We start from the raw sequence: 19,923 nt of genomic DNA on the forward strand, positions 1-19,923 counted from the left end.
CCTCTGACCTGTCGGGTTCCACAGGGCTCCTGTATTTTGCCAACCCTTTTCTATATATATATACTAGGCCCCTGTTCGATCTCTTGGACATGGTGGGTGTGGGTTATACAAACTATGCAGATGCCACCCAGATCCTCTTGGAACTGTCAGATGACAATGACCAAGATTCTGATGCTATCAATCGGATTTACTTATCAATTCAATCATGGATGGCTACTAACTCCTTAGCCCTGAATGATAATAAAACTGAAATGTTGACTGTAGGATCTGGGCCTCAACTGAAAAAGATGCATTCTTGGTACAATCAGTTCTTGATCACTGTACTATTGCAGTGGCCTTCTGCGTCAAAACACTTGGAGTATACTTTGATTCACAACTCTCAATGCAATGAAGAAGAAGCACTCCCCACATCTACGGTCCTCCTGTGCATATATGGTCAGATTAAACCACTTCCCTCAGAAGAGAATTGATCGCTCACGGCTTCTGCCCTCTTCAAATCTAAACTGGATTATTGCAAAAGCGTGTTGGCAGGCCAGTCTGCACAAACTTAAAACTATCCAGAATGGTGCGGTGAGGGCTGTTTGCGAACTTGGTAGGCCGGACCACGTTACTGCAGCAAGACGTTCTCTTCACTGGCTGCCAGTCAAACATAGAAATATGCAGAAAATTCTTACCTTGACCCATAAATGTCAGTTTACAAATGGTCCTAGTTCTCTTGCTGGTCGACTCTTCCTGCTCCTACCTGCAAGTCAAAAAACCTCGGGGTCATCTTCGACTCCACACTCTCCTTCTCTCCTCACATGTCTGACGTCTCTAAGAAGTCACATTACCAGCTGCACCTCCTCAGAGGTATTCTTCCTTTCCTCTCCTTCCCCCAGAAGCTCACTGTCTCCAGAGCCCGGGTTCTCTCCAAGCTGGACTACTGTAACAGCCTCTATCTAAATCTGCCTGCCTCTACTCTCCACCCTCTGCAACTCATCCAGAACAGGACTGCGAGGCTTGTCCTTGGCCTCAAGCCCAGGGACCGTATCTCTCCAGGACTGAAATCTCTACACTGGCTCCCAGTGGCTGTGAGGATTAAGTTCAAAACCCTCTGCATTGTCCATAAGGCCTTCTGGGGCCTGGGGCCAAAATACCTTCAACTCTCTCTTCCTAAATATCTTCCTTCTCGAGCTCTTCGTTCATCCGCCTCCAACTCCCTCAGGATCAGCCGCTTCTCCAAGCAACGAGTTGGGGGTAGATCTCTCTCCGTGACAGGGGGCTCCCTCTGGAACAGCCTTCCTGCATCCCTGAAACTTGAGGAGAACCATCTCCGGTTCCGGAAGCACCTCAAAACCTTCCTCTTTGCTTCTGCTTTCTCTCCCTCTCTCCCCTGCTAAATTCCTTACTGAAACTGCACTGATTCTGAAACTGGGCCACTCTCACCGATCTCGGTCCTTGGCCCAGCCACTCTCTCCTTGCACTGCCTCCCTGGCAACCCCTGCACTGCGGGACTGTCTCTGTATCCCTACAGCCCCCCTTCCCAGCACTTGGCTGCACTTACCTTGCACTTGCCACCAGCTGGCCCTTATTATTTATCTTGTTATTCTTCTACCCCTGTACTGCACTTTCCCCTCTCCCTTTCCCCTTGCACTTTTCCCTTCCCCTCTACCCTTGCACTTGCGCGATCTGAATGACACCTGGCCTAGTAGGATCGTTGTCTGTCTTCCCTTTGTTCCCCTCTCCCTGCCTAGTCGCGCCTTGAAACACTTGTGTATAGGCGCGTTACAAATGCCATATCATATCATAAGGCTGTATAGTATAGTAGAGCACTCGGTTCAAATGATTTCTCAGCCCTGTTTCAAGTTGCAGAGGTTTGGGGGTCCAGATTCGATGTATTGGCTCCTAGGGCCTGGAACGATCTTCGATCTACTTTATGGGATATTTCCTGTCTGGTCCATTTCAAGAGAGCAGTCAAGACACACCTATTTAGCAAAGGGATAGATTAGGCACTTTGTCACAGTATTAGTTCTCTGTTCCCTGCTTTTGTCTTTTTTGTCCTCATGAGTTTGTATTTTTGTACGCCGTGAGGCCTAGGGGCATGTGGGGCTATAGACAAATTTAATAATAATAATAATTAAAAGAAATAGCTGAATGATAGTAAATGACCCTGGGTAGAGCCGTCACACAAGCTGGATTTAAAGAGTACTAGTGTTATTGGCCAGTAAAAGCACACATTCCATGTAAGCTGGCTTTGGCTTCTCTTGCTGCCCAGAAGTGTCCTTGCATGCCGCTCCACTCCCGTGCCTCCCACACACCAAACCCTGCATCAGCCTGGCACACATACACCAACCTCTGCCAATTTGCCTCCTTACCCGACTCACTCACTGCTTCGGTGACCGCACATGAACATGAAAAATTGACTCTGCTAGTTCCTTTTTGCCATTTCTGTGGTGGCCATTTCTGTGTGTAGTTTTTTTGTCATGTTCCCCTTGCTTGCCATTTCTTTGGCTAAACACACAGATGGAAGTGTAATATAAATCATTGGTACTCCGTGCCACTAGTACGTTTGCTTTTTACAGAGCGTACCTTTAGTTCAAAGGATCAAGAAACAAGTTTGGACGCTTTTTCTTTCTCCTGAGCCAGAATTGGCTAGGCCGGACATCCAAGCACTGCCAATTTCCCAAGTCTCAGCTAGGCAGACACCAGTGGTCGAAGTTTTTTGATTGATTGATATTTTATTTCTATCGCGCTCGTACACAAGTGTTTCAGAGCGCAACAAGGCAAGGGAGGGGAACAGTGGAGAACAAAACAGCGATCTTACTAGGCCCAGTGACATTGAGAACGCGCAAGTGCATGGGAGAGAGGGAGGGGAAAAGTGCATGGAAGGGGGGAGAAGGAGAAATAAATAACAATAAATAAATTGTGGGTGGAAATACTGAAAATAAAGTAGGTTGGAGCGGTGCACCTCTACTTTTTTTAATCAAGTTTTACTGTTCCAATACTTTTATTTTAAAAAGCAAGCGTTCTGGAATGTTTTCGGTTTAAAATAAAAGTGAAGGAAGCAGTTGAAACTTGCACTTCAGTGCACTGCACTGAATGTTCTCTTAACTGCAGGTGCATTTGTTTGGGGGGGGGGGGTGTGGTGATGGGGTGTGTGGAGAGCGGGACAGGCCAGCAGGGAACATAGTTCCACTACTTCTTTTCATGCACTTCGACCACTGGCAGACACACACACAGCGTCCGTGGCTCTGCAGGTCGTTAAGGTGCTCAGATTGCAAACACATTTCTTTTATCAGTGGCATAGCCTTTCACATGCATGATGGAACCTTTCCAACTCAAAGAGCTCGCAAAGCACGAGTTACCTTGCAAATATGTGATAGTAAAAATGAGCAGCACAAAGCACCCATTTAAAGATGTGTCAATATCCATGATGACTACTATCTTGCCATGCACAAAATAAAGTCGCTTTATGTCACTAATCAAATGTTTTCAACATCATGAATAACAATGAGCTGGAGGCTTACTGCAAATAATCTCCATATCTACCTGAGTTTATCACACAACTTCTTTTATTACATATCTTAAATCACTGAAAGTACAGTGGTGTTAACTATATTTTCCAGGTGGGCATTATCTTGCATTCTGGGAGTTATAGTTTACCATTCAGGATGTGAAAATGAAAGCCACAATGATATTGTTTTGATTTAGCAGGTTGGTATAAGGATTTACATGTTGTCATGTGGCTTTATTATGCAATTTGTGTTTTTGGTAAGTACACTCTATAATGCATTATTACTGTAGGCCTTGAAATCCAAACTATTTGTACTGAGTAAAGCTTGGAAGGTAAGTGGTCAAATCTGCAGAGTGGATTCAAATCCCTGCTTCACTGTTCAGCCAAGGTTTGTGATGTTGGTTCCCCCTAGCCACACTCTATTCCCTGTCTCCCCCTCTCCCCCACCCCCGCACCCCTCAGGGCCATCTGTTGAGCCATCCCACTCCCTCCTTTTTGGATGCAGCCAGAGTACCACTGGTTCCTTCCACTTCCACCACTGGGTGAACATGGCCTCTACCACCTTGGGCGTTAGGCGGGGGGGGGGGGGGAGATTAGGTATACGTCTTGTAGATTTTCCCAGTCGGTCACATGCCTTTGATCTTGTTAAAGGCCTTCACAGCAATCAGGAAAGCCCAAAACATTGGGAATTATTGCCTAAGTATTCTATGTCCTTTTCAATACTATGCCATGCTGGAAAATGTGTCACGGTACGTTGTAAGATTGTGTTGACCAAGTGAGATATCACTGGCAAAATAATTTCTATTTATGATGAGAAGCAGGGCCATCCAATAGAAAACAAGGATCTGCTCTAATGGTATGGACTATATGGACCTGAAAAATGTGACGGTGCGTCTCTGCCAATTCTATTTTTTGTGGTAATGATAAAGGCATACAGGCACACTATGCGCGTTTGATGTGGCATAGGTTCACAGTATCACTGTACATGTTATGCTACTAATAGCAGGGTGGAAGTGTATTATATTACGGTTCTGTAACAGCGCCTTGATGCCCTCGGGTTTATCGCGCTTTACAAATGCTAAAATAAATAAATCAAATAAATAACGCCTACGATTTCTAGTCATGCTAATTTATAGCACTCATTTTTCTGTGTATTTGTCTGTGAAATTGGTACTGCCGGCGACTATATCCAGCAGTGATTGTGATTATGGGACTGCAGCAGCGCAGCCAATCCATCTTCCATGGGCTCCTCTGGGCATGGGTTCAGAACTCGGAGCAGGATTCTTGTCAGGAAAAGACAATGGGGGGAGGTTTCGATTTCCACCCCAGACCCTGTTCACATTTGCGTTGTATTTTTTTTACACTACTCGTGATGTGTTATTTATCAACATTTTTGGATTAGAGGCTGAGTCTAAAATGGCGCGCATTTTGCCAAGGAAGTCTTTGGCACTTCTAAGTTCTTCTTAGAACATTTCTCTGTAAGAGCAGTCCATGAGTGAGGCCACTGCTGTTTGCTCTCCATTGGTGTGAACCTTGGTTCTTGTGCAACCTACCAAGGGCCTCAGTACAGAAAATGGCCACTGGAGCAAGTGCAACTTTGCACGTTATGTGCACCAGGACCAGAAATTGCCTTAGTGCAAATGAATGTTTGTTCAATGCATTTTAGGATGTAGGTCTATTTGACTGAAAAAAATTGACCTTTTCCAATTTGACCAAATTTTATTTGTTCGTTTTTTATTTGAAAATGCGGGGGGAGACCCCCTGCCCCTACTCCTCACTTCCCCACACCTTAACCTACTCCCTTACCCTCCCCCACGTATATATTTAATTTAAATTGACTGAAATTCCCCCAAAAAACGGACCACAAATGTGGTCAAATTGAAAAGGTCAATTTGGTTTGCGATCAAGTATGCTAATACCCATGTGTACACCAGCGCAGTGGTATTTTCTTCAGTGCTCATATCATCCACTATTAGCAACACGGGCAGTCATTGCAATGGGGGCAACTGTATGTTTTTTTGGATCAAAGCTATTTTTTCCAAATTGTTAATACTGCGCAAAATGGAAGTTGCACCAGTGAAAAGTTGCTGTACAAGGCCCCAAGAAGAATTGTACTATTGCTATGTCTTCAAACTCTATAGCGCTAAGTGATTCCGAAGTTGCCATGTTTACGAGACTCGCCATAAGTGGAGCAATGAGTGCAGTGAAGTTTACTTAATATTTGATGCGAAACATTCCCAGCAGTAGTACTACAATTAGCAATGTGCAACAGGAAGTGTAATACTGAATTCAGTCAAATTACAGCACCACACACCGTGGGAAATAAGCAGCGCTCAGATACCTGAGGGTTTTGTAGCGCTATATAAATGCACAAACAAACAATTATCATTTGGAACAAATAGTAAACATGGAAATGTCAGTAAAACGTCAAATACAAAGTTAGTACAATTAGTCAAATGTAATATTAATAGTGATGTTCAGTCTTTCGGCTTTGGACAATGAATGTTTTTACCCCCTTTCTTTTGACCGAGCCCTAGAAATCTCACTCTTCCAGCAGAATTGTCTCTTCTGAGCGTTGTTCTATCCCTGATTGACCTCAAGAAAGGCAGGTACACACAAGCCTCTTACAATCCAGAATTGCAAGGGCAGGGGTGGACTGGGAACCAAAAGAGGCCCTGGAAATAATTTTGAAAGTGGCCCCATATTAGACATTTTCAGCAAGCCCAATGCTTTTCCTATGGGAAAATGTGAAAATATCACACAAAAGAGGCCCAGGGTGCAGAGGCCTACCAGGAAATCTCCAGAGTTCACTATAGGCCAGTCCACCCCTGTGCAAGGGGTTCTTGGACGCCAGTGAGAAAGATTATCCAACCGATGGACATTTCCTTTGATATCTGGAAAGTGGCCTACTGATGTACATGAGCATAAGAGCCATGCCACGCTCCTGCTGGGGCTTGACTCTTTACGTTAGTGAGTTTGGGAGGCCTGGAGCGGGTGTCCCCGGCAAGATGGAATATTTAGGCCTGCGGTGGATCAATTGGGTGCAAAGCTCAAGGACTAGCGGTCGGTCGGAGAGGTCCATGAGGTTGGAACTGAGCTGGAGATTTCGCTTTAGAATGAGACAGAACGCTTTTTTAGGCCTTTGTTCAATTGTCCATGCTCTGTGGGGCCTTAGGAGGTCAGTGACTTTGAGCTTGGCACTACTTCCAACTGTTGGCACAGGGATGAGCGCCTCTTTCTCAGAGACGAGAAGCTCATGGCAGCATAAGGCTTAGAGGTTCGATCCCTGTCCTTTACCTATTTCCGAAACAGGTGGTGGTGCCGGAAACACGAGAGCAACTGAAGAACAAGGCAAAGGGTATTACATCAAAAATTCATTTTATTTTGTTATAGATTGTAAAAAAATCTTTAATTAATTCATTTTGTAAAACACATCCTATATAACAGACATTCATACACACTAATACAGCTCAATACAGCCCTAAAAATAGTGCATTTACATTTTTTTAAAGGGAAATGTGAAGAAAGTGCAACAACTGTTCCATTGTTAGGATAAAAAATACGCTTTCTAAAAAAACAATTAATGGGATCAAAAGCAAACAGATACACATTCTGTGTAATGGAAATGTCAACAACACTTCCAGTGTTCAATGATAATGGTTCATTCCAGACAAAAGTTATCGACTATTAGTGCCCAGACTGTTGATGCCAAGATAAATAAGTCTTCTTAGTCAAATTGGCTTCTTAATACATAGTTTCGACTTGAATATTTATCTATGTCTTCATCAGGATAGGGATGAACATAACAACATTTCTAAAAAGAAAAAGAAAAAGAAAAAACAATGGTACAATTAAAATTGGATGTTAAAAAACCTTAATTCACTCAGGAGGTTCCCACCATTGTTTGTTGCTTTACCTACTTCCGCCAGTTTTACTGCACCAGTTGACTTTGAGGGGTGGGCTGTGTGCCGCATGCGGTATTCGACAAATGCCACATGCGTCACATAGTGCTTGATTGTAGATTTTCGTACTGCCAAAAACACCTCAAAATGTTACCTCCACACAATGATGGAGGTTCATGTTTTAAAAACGTGCCCGTAGATTTTTCCAGCGCCCCAATCCCTTCTTAACACCTCTTCCACGCAAAGCATGAAATGGTCAGGAGTTACCCCTGCATTTCATTTTCTCATACACTGGCAGCGTTGCTACTCTATGCAATCTATTTATGTCCTCAAAATGAGAGGGGAAACGTATTTAAAAAATTATTCATGTGGCAGTTTTGTTGTAATTAGGAGGGCTGCCAGAAACAGCACATGCATGAGCGGTAATTATCGCCTATGGTATTTCACTCCTGATATCTGCCTAACCCATACTGAGGCTCAATGAAGTTCGAAGTCGCAGCGGTATATTTCTGTACTCCTCAGAGTGAATACTCTGCTTGCCGGCAGGCCAGTAGCCCCTAGCTTGAATGATGACCCTTTTCTTGCACCTCATTGGATGCGGGAAAGCAGAGCCCAGAGATAATGATATGCCGGAAGCGGTCATAGGGCACAAATGCAAGAACAATGGGTCGGGAGAATAACCATAATTACCTCAGGATCGAAATGCGCAGAAACCATCGGACGATTCCAAGCGTATGAATAGAAAAATTATAGTGAATAATTATTTGACATCTGGATACCTGACAAACGGGTTTTTGTAAAATATCTGGACGTGTGTTATGCTATTAGGATTTATACCGCACACCGCTGCCTTTTGGATGATCTTCATGCGCTCTGGCAGATGTGGAAGGGAAGGGAGCGGGTTAGCTCAGTGGGGAGAGAGGGACAATGCAAGATAGCCGTGCTGTTGTGTTGATGCGTGCAGACCAGTAGTACCCTAAGCTCTGCACGCAGGTCTGTTTCTAGGTCTCATGTGACGAGAGCACAGAGGCATTTGTGTTCAGAAGGGAGACCTGCGCGCAGGGGTGGACAGGGAACCAACAGAGGCCCTGGAAAGAATGTTCAAAGTGACCTGAAATTACACATTTTCAGCAAGCCCAACCCTTTTCCTATGGGAAAATGTGGAAATAAAAAAAAAGGATACCTCACAAAAGAGACCCAGGGTGCAGAGGCCTACTGGGAAATCTCCAGAGTTCCCTATAGGCCAGTCCACACCTGCTTGCGCTCATGTGGTGCTAGGATGCAGTGGCTGGGATAGTGATGTGTAAGGTGATTGTAGACGTATCGTTTTCTGTTGTTTAATGTCTGTTGGGAGGGTTATCCCAGTGCCTCGAAAATGACTACAATTCACAGGTGCTACCTTTTAAATCGGAATCGTACCAAAATTACCCCTTTTTTTGTGCGCCCTCGCAGTAACTGCGACTTTGGGGGTGCACAAAATACTGACTCCCACTACTGCACCCAGGCAGAGGGGGGGCTGCGGAGGTGCACCCTGCACTCCTTGAGCACAGTACCGGGAGTCGGGGGTTTCAGGGGTGTCCCCCGCTTACCATTGTGGTAAGCGGGGGACAAGAAAGTGAGAAAAAAGACATAAGCACCCGGAGGCGTCAGCTCTGACTCACGTTAGTGGGAGGAGCTAACACCACAGGGATAGAGGAGTGTTGGCAGCACACAGAAGTGTGACACCTTAAAGGTAAGTCGCGTGGGGTGGGGAGGGGTGGGGAAGTGGGGGTGTCGGGAAGGGGAATGCGGGTCGGGATGCAGCCGAAGTGATCTATTTGATCACTGCACCGCGGTGTAAATGGTGTCGACATTTTCATTGGCGCAGTTACGGGTGGTGCATTCATCACATAGATTCTTTAAATCCACTATAAACAAATAAATATGATTCAGTTGCCGCGGGTGAGTGTCTTAGTCGATATGCACAATGCCGGGTTATCCATTAGGCCAAGTAGGCAACGGTTTAATCTGGCACTGGATGTGCATATAGTATGCTTGCAGGTGGAGTTTGAGAAATCATCTGAGAAACAGCCTGAAGTATCTATTTTATATTTTGAATGTGCAATTTTGAATTTCTTCTCCTATACCCAATGGTAATTTCAGTGGTAAAGAAATAGAACACATTGGGCCTCATTCCGAATCCAGCGGTAACCCTGCCGGTGCAACCGGCGGGTTGCCAATGGACTCGGAATAATTTAACGGCGCCTGACCTTCCAATGCCCCCGGCTCATTCCTAGTCTGGGGGCTGGGAAGTCAGGTGCCGGTATATTTGTGAATCCCACTTAAAGGACTATATGGGAGTGGTGACACGGGAACAAATGCACCGGTGCTAACGTGACAGCTGCGGCCGGCAAGGTCAGATTTGTAGTTTGCCGGTCCGGAAACAAGGGTGCCGGTGAGCTTAACCGCGCCCATGTTTCCGGACCAGTAAACTTATAATGAGGCCCATTGACAGATAACCCGAGAGACAGAATAGCACAGAAGTGGCAAGATCTGAACAAGTGAGTGCTGTGAGTGTAAAGAATAGATGACTGGGGAGAGAAGATGGGTAGCTATTGGCATAAAACCAAGAGTTAGGCCTGAGGAAGCAGAGTGCAAACCAGGGCACAATAGAATACACCAGAAGTGGCACAGTGCCTTTTAAATGTGCTTCTCAATGCTCCAAGAGAGAGGTCAAGAGCCAGAATGGCTCTCTAGGGTAAGATAACCTCACTGACACGTGTTGCTCCTGCCCCCATGCCCTTTAAATATAGAGCTTATGCTGGCTGACCTCCTGCTAGTCCACCACGCCCTCTTCACTTGTCAACGCTGCAGCATTGGCTAGCGTGGCTGTTATACTTATGACGTCAGGAGAGGAAGCAAGGACAGAAGCCGTGCAGCAGATTTTCTTTCTACTTACAGGGCTTAATTTGTGAGGGTGTTTGGCAGGGCTCATCCCTGGCACTTATTTGTGAGCGTTGGCACTCAATGTCTCAGACTCTGTTCAATGATCATATGGTGTTTTGGCAACTTTAATATTTTAGCTTTCAGTCACCTAAGAAGCACCTATAAAATCAGAGCAAAATGTTAACAATGATTGTGTTTTAGACACTTAAACATTTGACTTACATCAAGACACAAAAATGCATAATTTTATGTTATGTTGATTGGCACTTGTAAACCGCACATCTGCCATAGTTAGTACATGCATCCATCCCAATGAGCCAGTGAGAGTTGCAGCTTTGCCCCCATGCTTATTGACACTGAGCGGAATAGCCGTGGATGCTGACAAAAGTGGCGGGCAGCTACCCGCCCTGATGTGTAACATGGAGTTGCAGCTTTACCCCATGGATATTGACGCTGAGCGGAGTAGCCGTGGATGCTGGCAACAGTGAGCGGGAAGCTACCTGACCCGATGTTTCATGGAGTTACAGCTGTACCCCCATGCATATCGACACTGAGCGGAGTAGCCATGGATTCTGGCAACAGTAAGCGGGAAGCTACTCCCCCTAACCCCCGATGTGTGTCATGGAGTTGCAGCTTTACCGTCATGCTTATTGACACTGAGCGGAGTAGCCATGGATGCTGGCCACAGTGAGTAGGAAGCTCCCCGCCCCGATGTGTGTCATGGAGTTGCAGCTTTACCCCCATGCATATTGATGCTCAGCAGAGTACCTGTGGATGCTGGCAACAGTGAGCGGGACGCTACCCGCCCCAATGTGTCATGGGGTTGCAGCTTTACCCCCATGCATATTAACACTGATTAACACTGAGCCGAGTAGCCATGGATGCTGGAACAGTGAGTGAGAAGCTACCCGCCCTGATGTGTCATGGAGTTGCAGCTATTCCCCCATGCATATTGACACTGCGCGGATTAGCCGTTGATGCTGGCAACAGTGATCGTGAAGCTACCGGCCCTGATCTGTAATGGGTGTGCTAGAAAATATTTGAGCCCTGGCATTTTTTGCACACAAATTAAGCACTGCTTCTGGATAGACCCAAATAATCCTTTGCTGACGACCTCCATGATCCTTCACCTTAGACCATGCTGGTTGGGGCCGATGGGAGTTGTAGTCCAAAACATATGGAGAGGCAAAGGTTGCAGAGCCAGTTTGTGCATCGAATGCCAATTTCCTGAGCCCTTCGTCAGCGCACAGTGTAACACAGCAGAAGCAAAAGTGAGATTTTGGCATGGAACTGAGCTGGCAGGGTAATGGAGTCTGGGGCGTTTGCAGAAGTTTGCTTTCTGCTCCTTATGATCAATTACTATTGCAAGGCTCTTTCCCCTGCTCTATGAGAAGAACCCTCAAGTTTCCCCCAGCCATACGGGAAAGACCTATTTAGTCCTGTTTTCCGCCTTTCAATTCTGGGACTTGTAGTTTTTTGTTTCCATTTTATATTTTGGAAAACTACAGGTCCCAGACTTCAGAGAAAAATCGGTTACATGTCTTTATACTGAAAACCTTCATATTGAAAGACCATATAGTGAATATTTTATAATGAAAAAATGTTATAGTGAATGCACCCCAAACACCCGTTTCCCACCCCTAAAAACCCACCGACCGTTTCCAAAAAATATTTAATCCTTTACCCCACCTCTAAATGCATTCACTGTAAAGGTTTTTGTTCTAAAATTTTTGATATATGGGTGTTCTATATAAAGGATTCGATATAAACACTATATACCAAAAAATCAAGACTGAATGGACTTCTCGCGCATTGCGAGAGTACACTTGAAAGCTCTGTGTGTGCTTAGAAGTATCATGCTTTAGTGCAGCCTACCTATGGCATTAGGCGCAAAAGGTGTGCTGTGTTGTGGTTCGGGGTGGCAAATAAGAGGACAGTTAAGCTGATGTAAAAGGAAAAATATGAGGCATCAAACAACCCATTACAACAGGATTGATCATTTTCTTATTTATTTATTTATTTAACATTTGTAGCACGCGCCAAATCGTAGGTATCTGGGTGCTGGAAAGCAGGTAATACACGTTACAGGGTTACCACAGGCAACAATAGAAAACACATGGTTTGGCATAGATCATATTACGGGAGGCACTTGCCAAGGTCTTCGGATATCCTTGATTAATATTAAAATGGCCTCCGGCAATATGCATCTGAAGAGGCCCAACACTCACCATTCGGCAAGCCTGAAGGGCCCTGAAAAGCTGTGATACGGAAAGTGTTAAAATCACACCTATCCTTGTGCCCAGCCGGGAACCTCCGGAAGAGTCTTTAGTCCATTATTCTTCTGATGCCTGCACCATACGAAGCCACTATGCGTATGGAATAGGATTTATATTCATGCCCCTAAACTATGCATAGGAGAAATGTCTTTAGCACCTAGATGCCTCTGGGCCATAGTTGGCACTTTATGAATGCTGCTACATTACATTACATTATATGTATTAGGGAGGCAACTCAACTTGCAAAGAAAGTACATCTGAGAGGCCCAAGCGTGACAAGAGCCTGTTAGCAATAACAGAATGTGCTTGGCTGGGAGTGCATGTATGCTCCTTATGAAGAAACGTCTCTGTTATCGATTGATTGATTGATTGATTGACAGAGATGTCTGTGTGGACATCTTGTTGTTTCCTCTGTGAAGCTGGTTTTGCAATATTTACTTCTGTACCGAGCTGGGTTTGAAACAATAACTTAGCCGCGCACCCAGGTCTCTGATACTCCGGCATTAACCAGCCAATCAAGTTCTCCATGTACTCATCCTATCCTCACAACCCCTATTGAGAGACACAGAAGGAGTTGTAGCCAAAACCAGCATTTTATGTATGTGCTGTCGGGTGGCAGAGCTACCTATAAGCCAAAACGATTGCATTCAAGTACAGATAAAGAGAAATGGCATATTAGGAGCGACACAAAGCTTGTGGGTGTTCTTTGGCTGTTTACCCACCCATAGACTGCCCATGGCCATGCTAATCCCTATGGCCCTTTCCACGCAGTGCCTGCCCCTCCTTGCCCAAAACAACAACTCCTGGGAAGTCTTTCAGCTCGCTTTAATAAAGCCTTACCATCAAATGTAGTACTCGAAGTGCCTGACCAGTGTTTTTTCAAAGCAGTCTTCTGAGAGTTAATGCCTTAATTGGAACTGTAAATGCACTGCTGGTGTAATAAAAATGTCTTAACCAGGTCTGCCTTCAGCCACTCGATTTATTATTATAAACACTATGCTGGTCCTTCACTGAAGTCCTGTTAAAAACAAGCATTGGCAAAGCCAACAGTTTTAGCTTGTGTATAAGTATTATGAATTTGCCAGGCACTGCTGTTGTATGCACTGGTACTCGCACCATTTTGCCAGTTAATACCGCTGCGGCAGTGCCTGCCAAATGCCTTTCCCATACCTACACAAACATGCAGACTGTTGGCATTTCCAATGCTTGTTATTTCTTGTGAACCATTTGCCACCAGGCCCTGATGGATAGTTCAGGGGTAATCACTCACCTCAGACATGAGAAAAGCCTGCATTTCACAATTTTGAAACCCAGCAGCAGCGATCAAGCCCTTCATCCATCCAAAGTCAATAGATTGGCTACTAATAACAGCATTTAATGCACTAGCTAGAAGCAGGAGTTATCCGGCATGAGTTGCTGTATAAAACCAGATAATTCGTGCATGGGATACTGTTATCGTGATTAGGGCCCTATCGCTCTTTCCCACAGGGGCTGCTAAAGAAACGCCTGTACAGATTGTTGTGACTTAACAATATTACAGCATAACTTCAGAGGCCACTAATTGTCTATGCAGGAGAGTGGCAGCCCAAGCTACAGAGTACAATCAAGTCTTCCTTATGCTTGTCAAATTTTTCTTATTATCTGTGACTCTACTTAATGATTGTGATGTTTTCTCAAAGTGCTATAATTCAGAAATGCCTCCATGAAAACAGTTTACTGCTTGTGTGCGTGCCAATGACACATGGGCATATTTTTAGCGGGTGACAAGGGTGTTTGCCCCCCCCCATCTTTTGGGGCACATCATTTTGCCCCTTTCCTTTAGCTGTTATGTCCCCCACAACATTTTCAGCAAAGTTACTCCAATGCAAGGACAGTTGAGAAACCGCCATGATTCTCCACCTGAGTTTCCAAGATTGTTAAGATGCAACGTGTTCGACTACTCTGTTCTTCACGCCCCATGTGGCACTGTTTATAAAGGCAGGAACTTTGCCAAGCCATGTTTTCCGTACTCTTTGGATGAAAACTCTTCCACTAACAGTGCTTTTTTCTTTCTTACAGAATACGAAGGCTCGGGAACCGAGGTTCATCGGAAACCTTCCAAGTGTGGAGTGTGCAAATATGGACGCGAGTGTGATGAGGATGCAGAAGATATTGGGTAAGTTGGGTTGAGAGAAACGGAGCGGTCGAACTTATCCCTTTGAGAATTTACAGTGATCTCACAGGACTCTGGAGGGGCAGCACCATTTTGTACTGCAAAAATGACTATGCACTGACTTTGAACAGAAAAAATACACTTTGCACAGTTCCATGAATCAGGGTTTGTGACGGCAGGTGAAAGTCACTTTGAACTCTGCAAAAAATTCCATGAATCGGGCCCTGAGAGTAGTAAAAGGGTAATCTCCTATAAAGTGTTAATTTTCACAGAGCGGGAGTATTTCCATTTGTATCTAAGTGAAAAAAGGTCCCATCCATGCGATTTTCATTACACCTGAACCATAAAGAAAAAGCAAAGCGTTAATCCTGGTGCGTTAACTCATTTAACACATTTATTTGGCAGTACGATTGAGGAAAATTCTAAATCACTGCCACAATTTATGACTCCAGCAAGTATTTTCTGATGGATTTCTATCGAATCGACCTGATAATTGCCGACAGATTCTGTAGGAATCCAGTCCACTGCCTCCTGTCTGCATGAATACCTCTTACTGGTGGTAATGCTGTCAGATATCCAAGGCGGATTAGCAAGGGTGGCAAAGATGCAAAGCCGACTCCGCCATACTCGTCCACCTTGGAAATCCATCAAAGTCCCCTGGATCTGTAGCGTTGGCGGCAAAACGGGCGATAACCATTCCCACCATTTCTACGGCTGCTTCTTACTGATGATGCAGGGGTTTCGAAAATGACCCCCTAAATCTGTTACTTTGACATTAGCCACCTCTCCTATCGATTCTTTGTTGAAATAACCAAAAAATACAATTGAGGCTGAAAACACTGCTTTTTTGGTGGAATTTCCCGAAAACATTTTTTGGGGTAAATTTGTTCACAACTTAATGCGGGGAGGGAACCCCTGCAGCCCCCAACTTTCCCCTCTTTAATGTATTCTCTAAACCAACCCCCCATCTATTTATGTCTAAAAAATAAATCACAAACTAAATCGAAAAATTAAATCTAAACTTTTTTGTGTATTTTCGGCCTCAATAGTTTTATATTCGTTTTTTGGGGGGGCATAATCTTCCTTTCACCCACAGTCCACTGCCAACTCCTGCAACCCTCTACTAGCTCTCAATGCATGAACAAACCTTAAAATTCACCATCCTGACTTTTCAAGTCTTTCCATGGCCTTGCTCTCCAACCTCGCCCAAATCTTGCCCATGCCACTCCTTGCCTTCTGCGCGAGATTCATACCCTATACGCCCCCATAATCTGCGCGTCTACGTGCTCCCCATCCCAATCATCGTCATTCCTTCTCCCAGCCTCGTTCTACAGGAATACGCTAACCCTAGAACTAAACTCCCTTTCCCCATTGGAAGATTTAAAAGTCGAGCCAGCGGACAGAGCGGACCTTCGTGCATCGCTTCTTCCAGGCCTCCTGAGGTTGGAATTCTGAAGAGGTAACCCTGCACTTCTGGGTTGTTTGGGCTCCCACTGACTATGTTTATTTCCAATTCTTTCCAATGTATTGCCCCTGGCTTTGGTGGAGGATTCTGAGGGTCCTCTGCACGCGTTTATAAGGATTACATATGATGAGCATGTCCTTGTGACGTCGAATAATTTTTTTTTGCCTGCTAAAATCAATTGAAAATGTACGAGTTCATTAAAAAAAAATGTCAGTTGGTTTACAATGACTCTTCTATTTGGCTTGCTTGTTACTCTTCTACTTTCATTTTACTCTGGCATCTAGTGGTTATGGCTGGTACAGCATCCTAGTAGGCCCCCACTGAAACACGCGGGGGGGTCTTTAGAAGAAGAGCCCTTTTCAGTCGAGTACTTTTGCCAGGCAGTCTTCTTAGTTTCATGATTGACTGGGACAGGGAGGTTTTTCCACGGGAGAATTCATCGAATTTGACTTTATCTAATTTTTGTTGATGAATTTTGCCCCAAATATATGTGAGGTGTGGGTTTAGGATAATAACTAATGTGGAGGAGTTATAGGGGGGCATGTGGATGTCTCCCCCTGCATATATTTGCAGCAAAATCTACCCAATATTTTTTTATTATGAAATCGAATTCAATTGATTCTTTTCAAGCAAATCATATATAACCTGATTAAACATTTTGCTACAGGTTTGTTCGGTTGCCATCATCCTGCTTAGTGAAAGTCAATACTCTTCTTGTTCATCACAAATGCTTTGTGAATTCTTGAGCCAATAAACTCATACCTAGACCAGCCATTTTATTGCATTTCCCAAAGAGCAATGTATTCTATATAATTTATATGGGAGCAAACATATGCAAAGTGACCATTCCCTAACCCAAAAGGATTAGTCGGATCACAGGCAGTAGATAGGCTTCTTCTGATCATTAGTGAGGTGTATTTTGAGCTACTTGGCACATTGATCTAGGGGCCACATCTGGAGGTACTCTCCTCCCCCACTTAGGGAGACGTATGATATCACACAATGGAATATTGCAAATGTGCGAGCCCATTGCCCAGATGCAGATCATTTGGACAGCTCCCGATGAAGCCCAGCAAAGTCGAAACTCAGCAAAGCCGAAACCCATCTACGATTGAATGACAATCAATGCACAGGATAAAAAAATCGGGCCCAGCATCCTCTTTTGGGTCATCGCCAGACTAATTGCCACATGATCTGTCCTTTCGTGTTAAGGTACAGACCAGCTGAACAATGATTTGACTGCCACTTATATGGTCAAATCATACACAGTTCTTTCAAAGCTATTGCTCCAGCATTTGCATCACATGTCTTTTTTTCTAACTTGGGTAATCCTGCTGGACATTTCACATACGTCAGCAACTGAAACACTCATGTTCATGACCTCATGAGTAGAAAATGTGAACGTTTTTCCTTCAGACAGAGAGATAACTCCAAACAATAGGGTACAACACACAAGCACGAGATCAGGCCATCTCATGCTTAGGCTTGAGGCACTGCGCCCGAGTGCCTGATGGCAGGACGCGGGCCCCTTCATTGCCTTCTTTTTCTACAAACTGTGGCAACATCAACCACTACTGCAGTAATGCCCAAGTGGGATGATTACCTTTCGTGATGCCAAGGCAGACAAAGTGCTACTCCTCTGTCACTCAACCGCCCAGTCTCACTCTTGCAGTTCTTTTGTGAACCCACAACTCATGTTACCTCAAACGCAACATAAAAACACAGATGTCACCAGGGGCATATTTAGACTTTCTGCAGCCCTGGGCCCAAATGAGTGCATGCACCCCCACAACTTTACTCCACCTCTGCCAGACTCTGCACCTTCACCAGATTCCACCCCTTAAACAAACTCTGTCCGCGTTATCCAAACTGCACCCCTCACCCCCATGCTGCCCCCCATTTTGTCACCATAACATTATAAGGACATTTTGAAGGTTGTAGGGATCAGAAAGTTATTGCTTCCTCTCCATTAATTCAAGCCTGTCATCTTCTATGTTATGTTAGTTGGAAGAGTGTTTCAGATCTCTGCTGCCCAATATTTGAAGATGGCAGTGTGTCCTACAGTTGAGTGCACTAGAGGTAATTGTTACAGCGAATTGTCTACTTTCGGTTAGGTACAAAAACAGTCTTTTAGAGGCAGCGATAAGAACATAAACTGCCTGCCAACTAGATACAAATGAGAGCAGGTTGGAACGAGGAATTTTGGTTTCAATGCTAATATCTAGGTTCTCTCACAAATTGCATGCTGTCACTCTTTGATAAGCACCTAGACTGGTCTGCAATATTAATGCAACATAACTTAATTTCTACATCCGGTCATGTCAAATGGTAAACGTTTACAAATTAAATATATGCACGTGGTACAGGCACATCTTATAACAATGTTGAATACAAAAACTCAGCCCCCTTCTTTTGGTTACAGCTCTGGTGTTAGCAGGGACATAATGAAAACAAGGCAAGTTACCTGCTTAAGCCAATGTACCTCCAATCCTTTGGGCTGGAACGCCATTAAAATGTGGCAAAATCATGAGTGAAATGGGTAAACGCTGCCTGGGCAGAGCACCTCAGTACAGTAAACTCTGGCTGTGCATTCTCACGGTGGCGTAATGGATAAGGGTGACCCGGAACATTCATGTGTGGGAAGCAATAGCTGCAAAAGGCAGGCACCTTTTATAACAAATGAAGTGGTACATAATGTTTACAACATTGCTGTTTGTGCAATTGTTCCAAATACCCAACATTCCAAGATTAAAACTGAACAATGGATCGGGCGTTGCAGCACAATTGTACCTTTGTGGGTGCGGTGTACTCTATGGGTCTTGCCAGCTTGCGATTAAGGTCATTTCACATGTTTGTTAACTCCATAGAGTTGAACTGTACAATACATAGGAACATGAATACATAGATGTCCTACTGTCATCTGAAGTACTGTTTCACAGTAAAAGCCCTACCATGTATTTCAAACATAATAAATGTAAAGATGATTAATAAACATCACAGTCATGCATTGTGTGACATACTTTGCAGTTGGTTCTCCTGGTAGTGCTGAGCATGCAACAGAATGACATCAAAGACACATGATAAACCCAGCACAGATGCCATTTACATGCCTCCTACTTAGCAGCTTCTGTAAAGATGGCTGCATGGATATTTTTACGGCACACTGTTACTGCCGTGAAACAGTGTGTACCTTTGGCACACAGTTGTTGTTCTCACCCTTCTATGGCTTTGGGCTTTGGGTATCCTTTCATAGGATTCTTGATGCACTTGAGCGTTCAGTTTTACTCTTCGCCATTTGAACTTGTTTTGATCTATTTCATGCTTGCACCTTTTAGATGGCCACAGACCTCTGAAATGTGGGGTTGGGGAGGGAAATGAGTGCTTGCTTCTGAACATCATTTTAGTGCCACCTGTGGGATTTCTGTGCTTGACTTTAGCAAAGCATGTGTTTAATATTGTAAAATCATGCATCATGTTTAACCTTAAAAACCCTCATTTTTACAACGGTTTAAAAAAATGCATGTTTTGTATTTGAATATAATAGTGATTGCTTAACACAGTGTATGTGGGTATTGATTAAAGAGAACCCCAAAGATAATGTGAAGTGGCACCAATAGAACTGATAGGGTTTTGCCTGTTTCTCATATTAAAGAGCATTTTGGGAAGATAAGAATGGCCAAAAAGCTTTAGATCTGTCATATATGGTTGTG

The 19,923-nt window shown here is 44.3% G+C and overlaps 1 protein-coding gene across 1 annotated transcript in view; it reads left to right on the plus strand.

The window, feature by feature from the left end:
* TMEFF1 (transmembrane protein with EGF like and two follistatin like domains 1) overlaps nucleotides 1-19,923 on the plus strand; it is a 577,671-nt gene that overhangs the window by 431,847 nt on the left and 125,901 nt on the right. The window contains exon 5 of the mRNA XM_069620632.1: nucleotides 14,655-14,751. Coding sequence (XP_069476733.1) covers nucleotides 14,655-14,751 — 97 coding nt within the window. The remainder of the gene's footprint in view (nucleotides 1-14,654; nucleotides 14,752-19,923) is intronic.

Source organism: Ambystoma mexicanum, chromosome 5q, assembly GCF_040938575.1.
Source record: "Ambystoma mexicanum isolate Mex_15411 chromosome 5q, UKY_AmexF1_1, whole genome shotgun sequence".
In the NCBI taxonomy this organism is placed as follows: Eukaryota; Metazoa; Chordata; class Amphibia; order Caudata; family Ambystomatidae; genus Ambystoma; species Ambystoma mexicanum.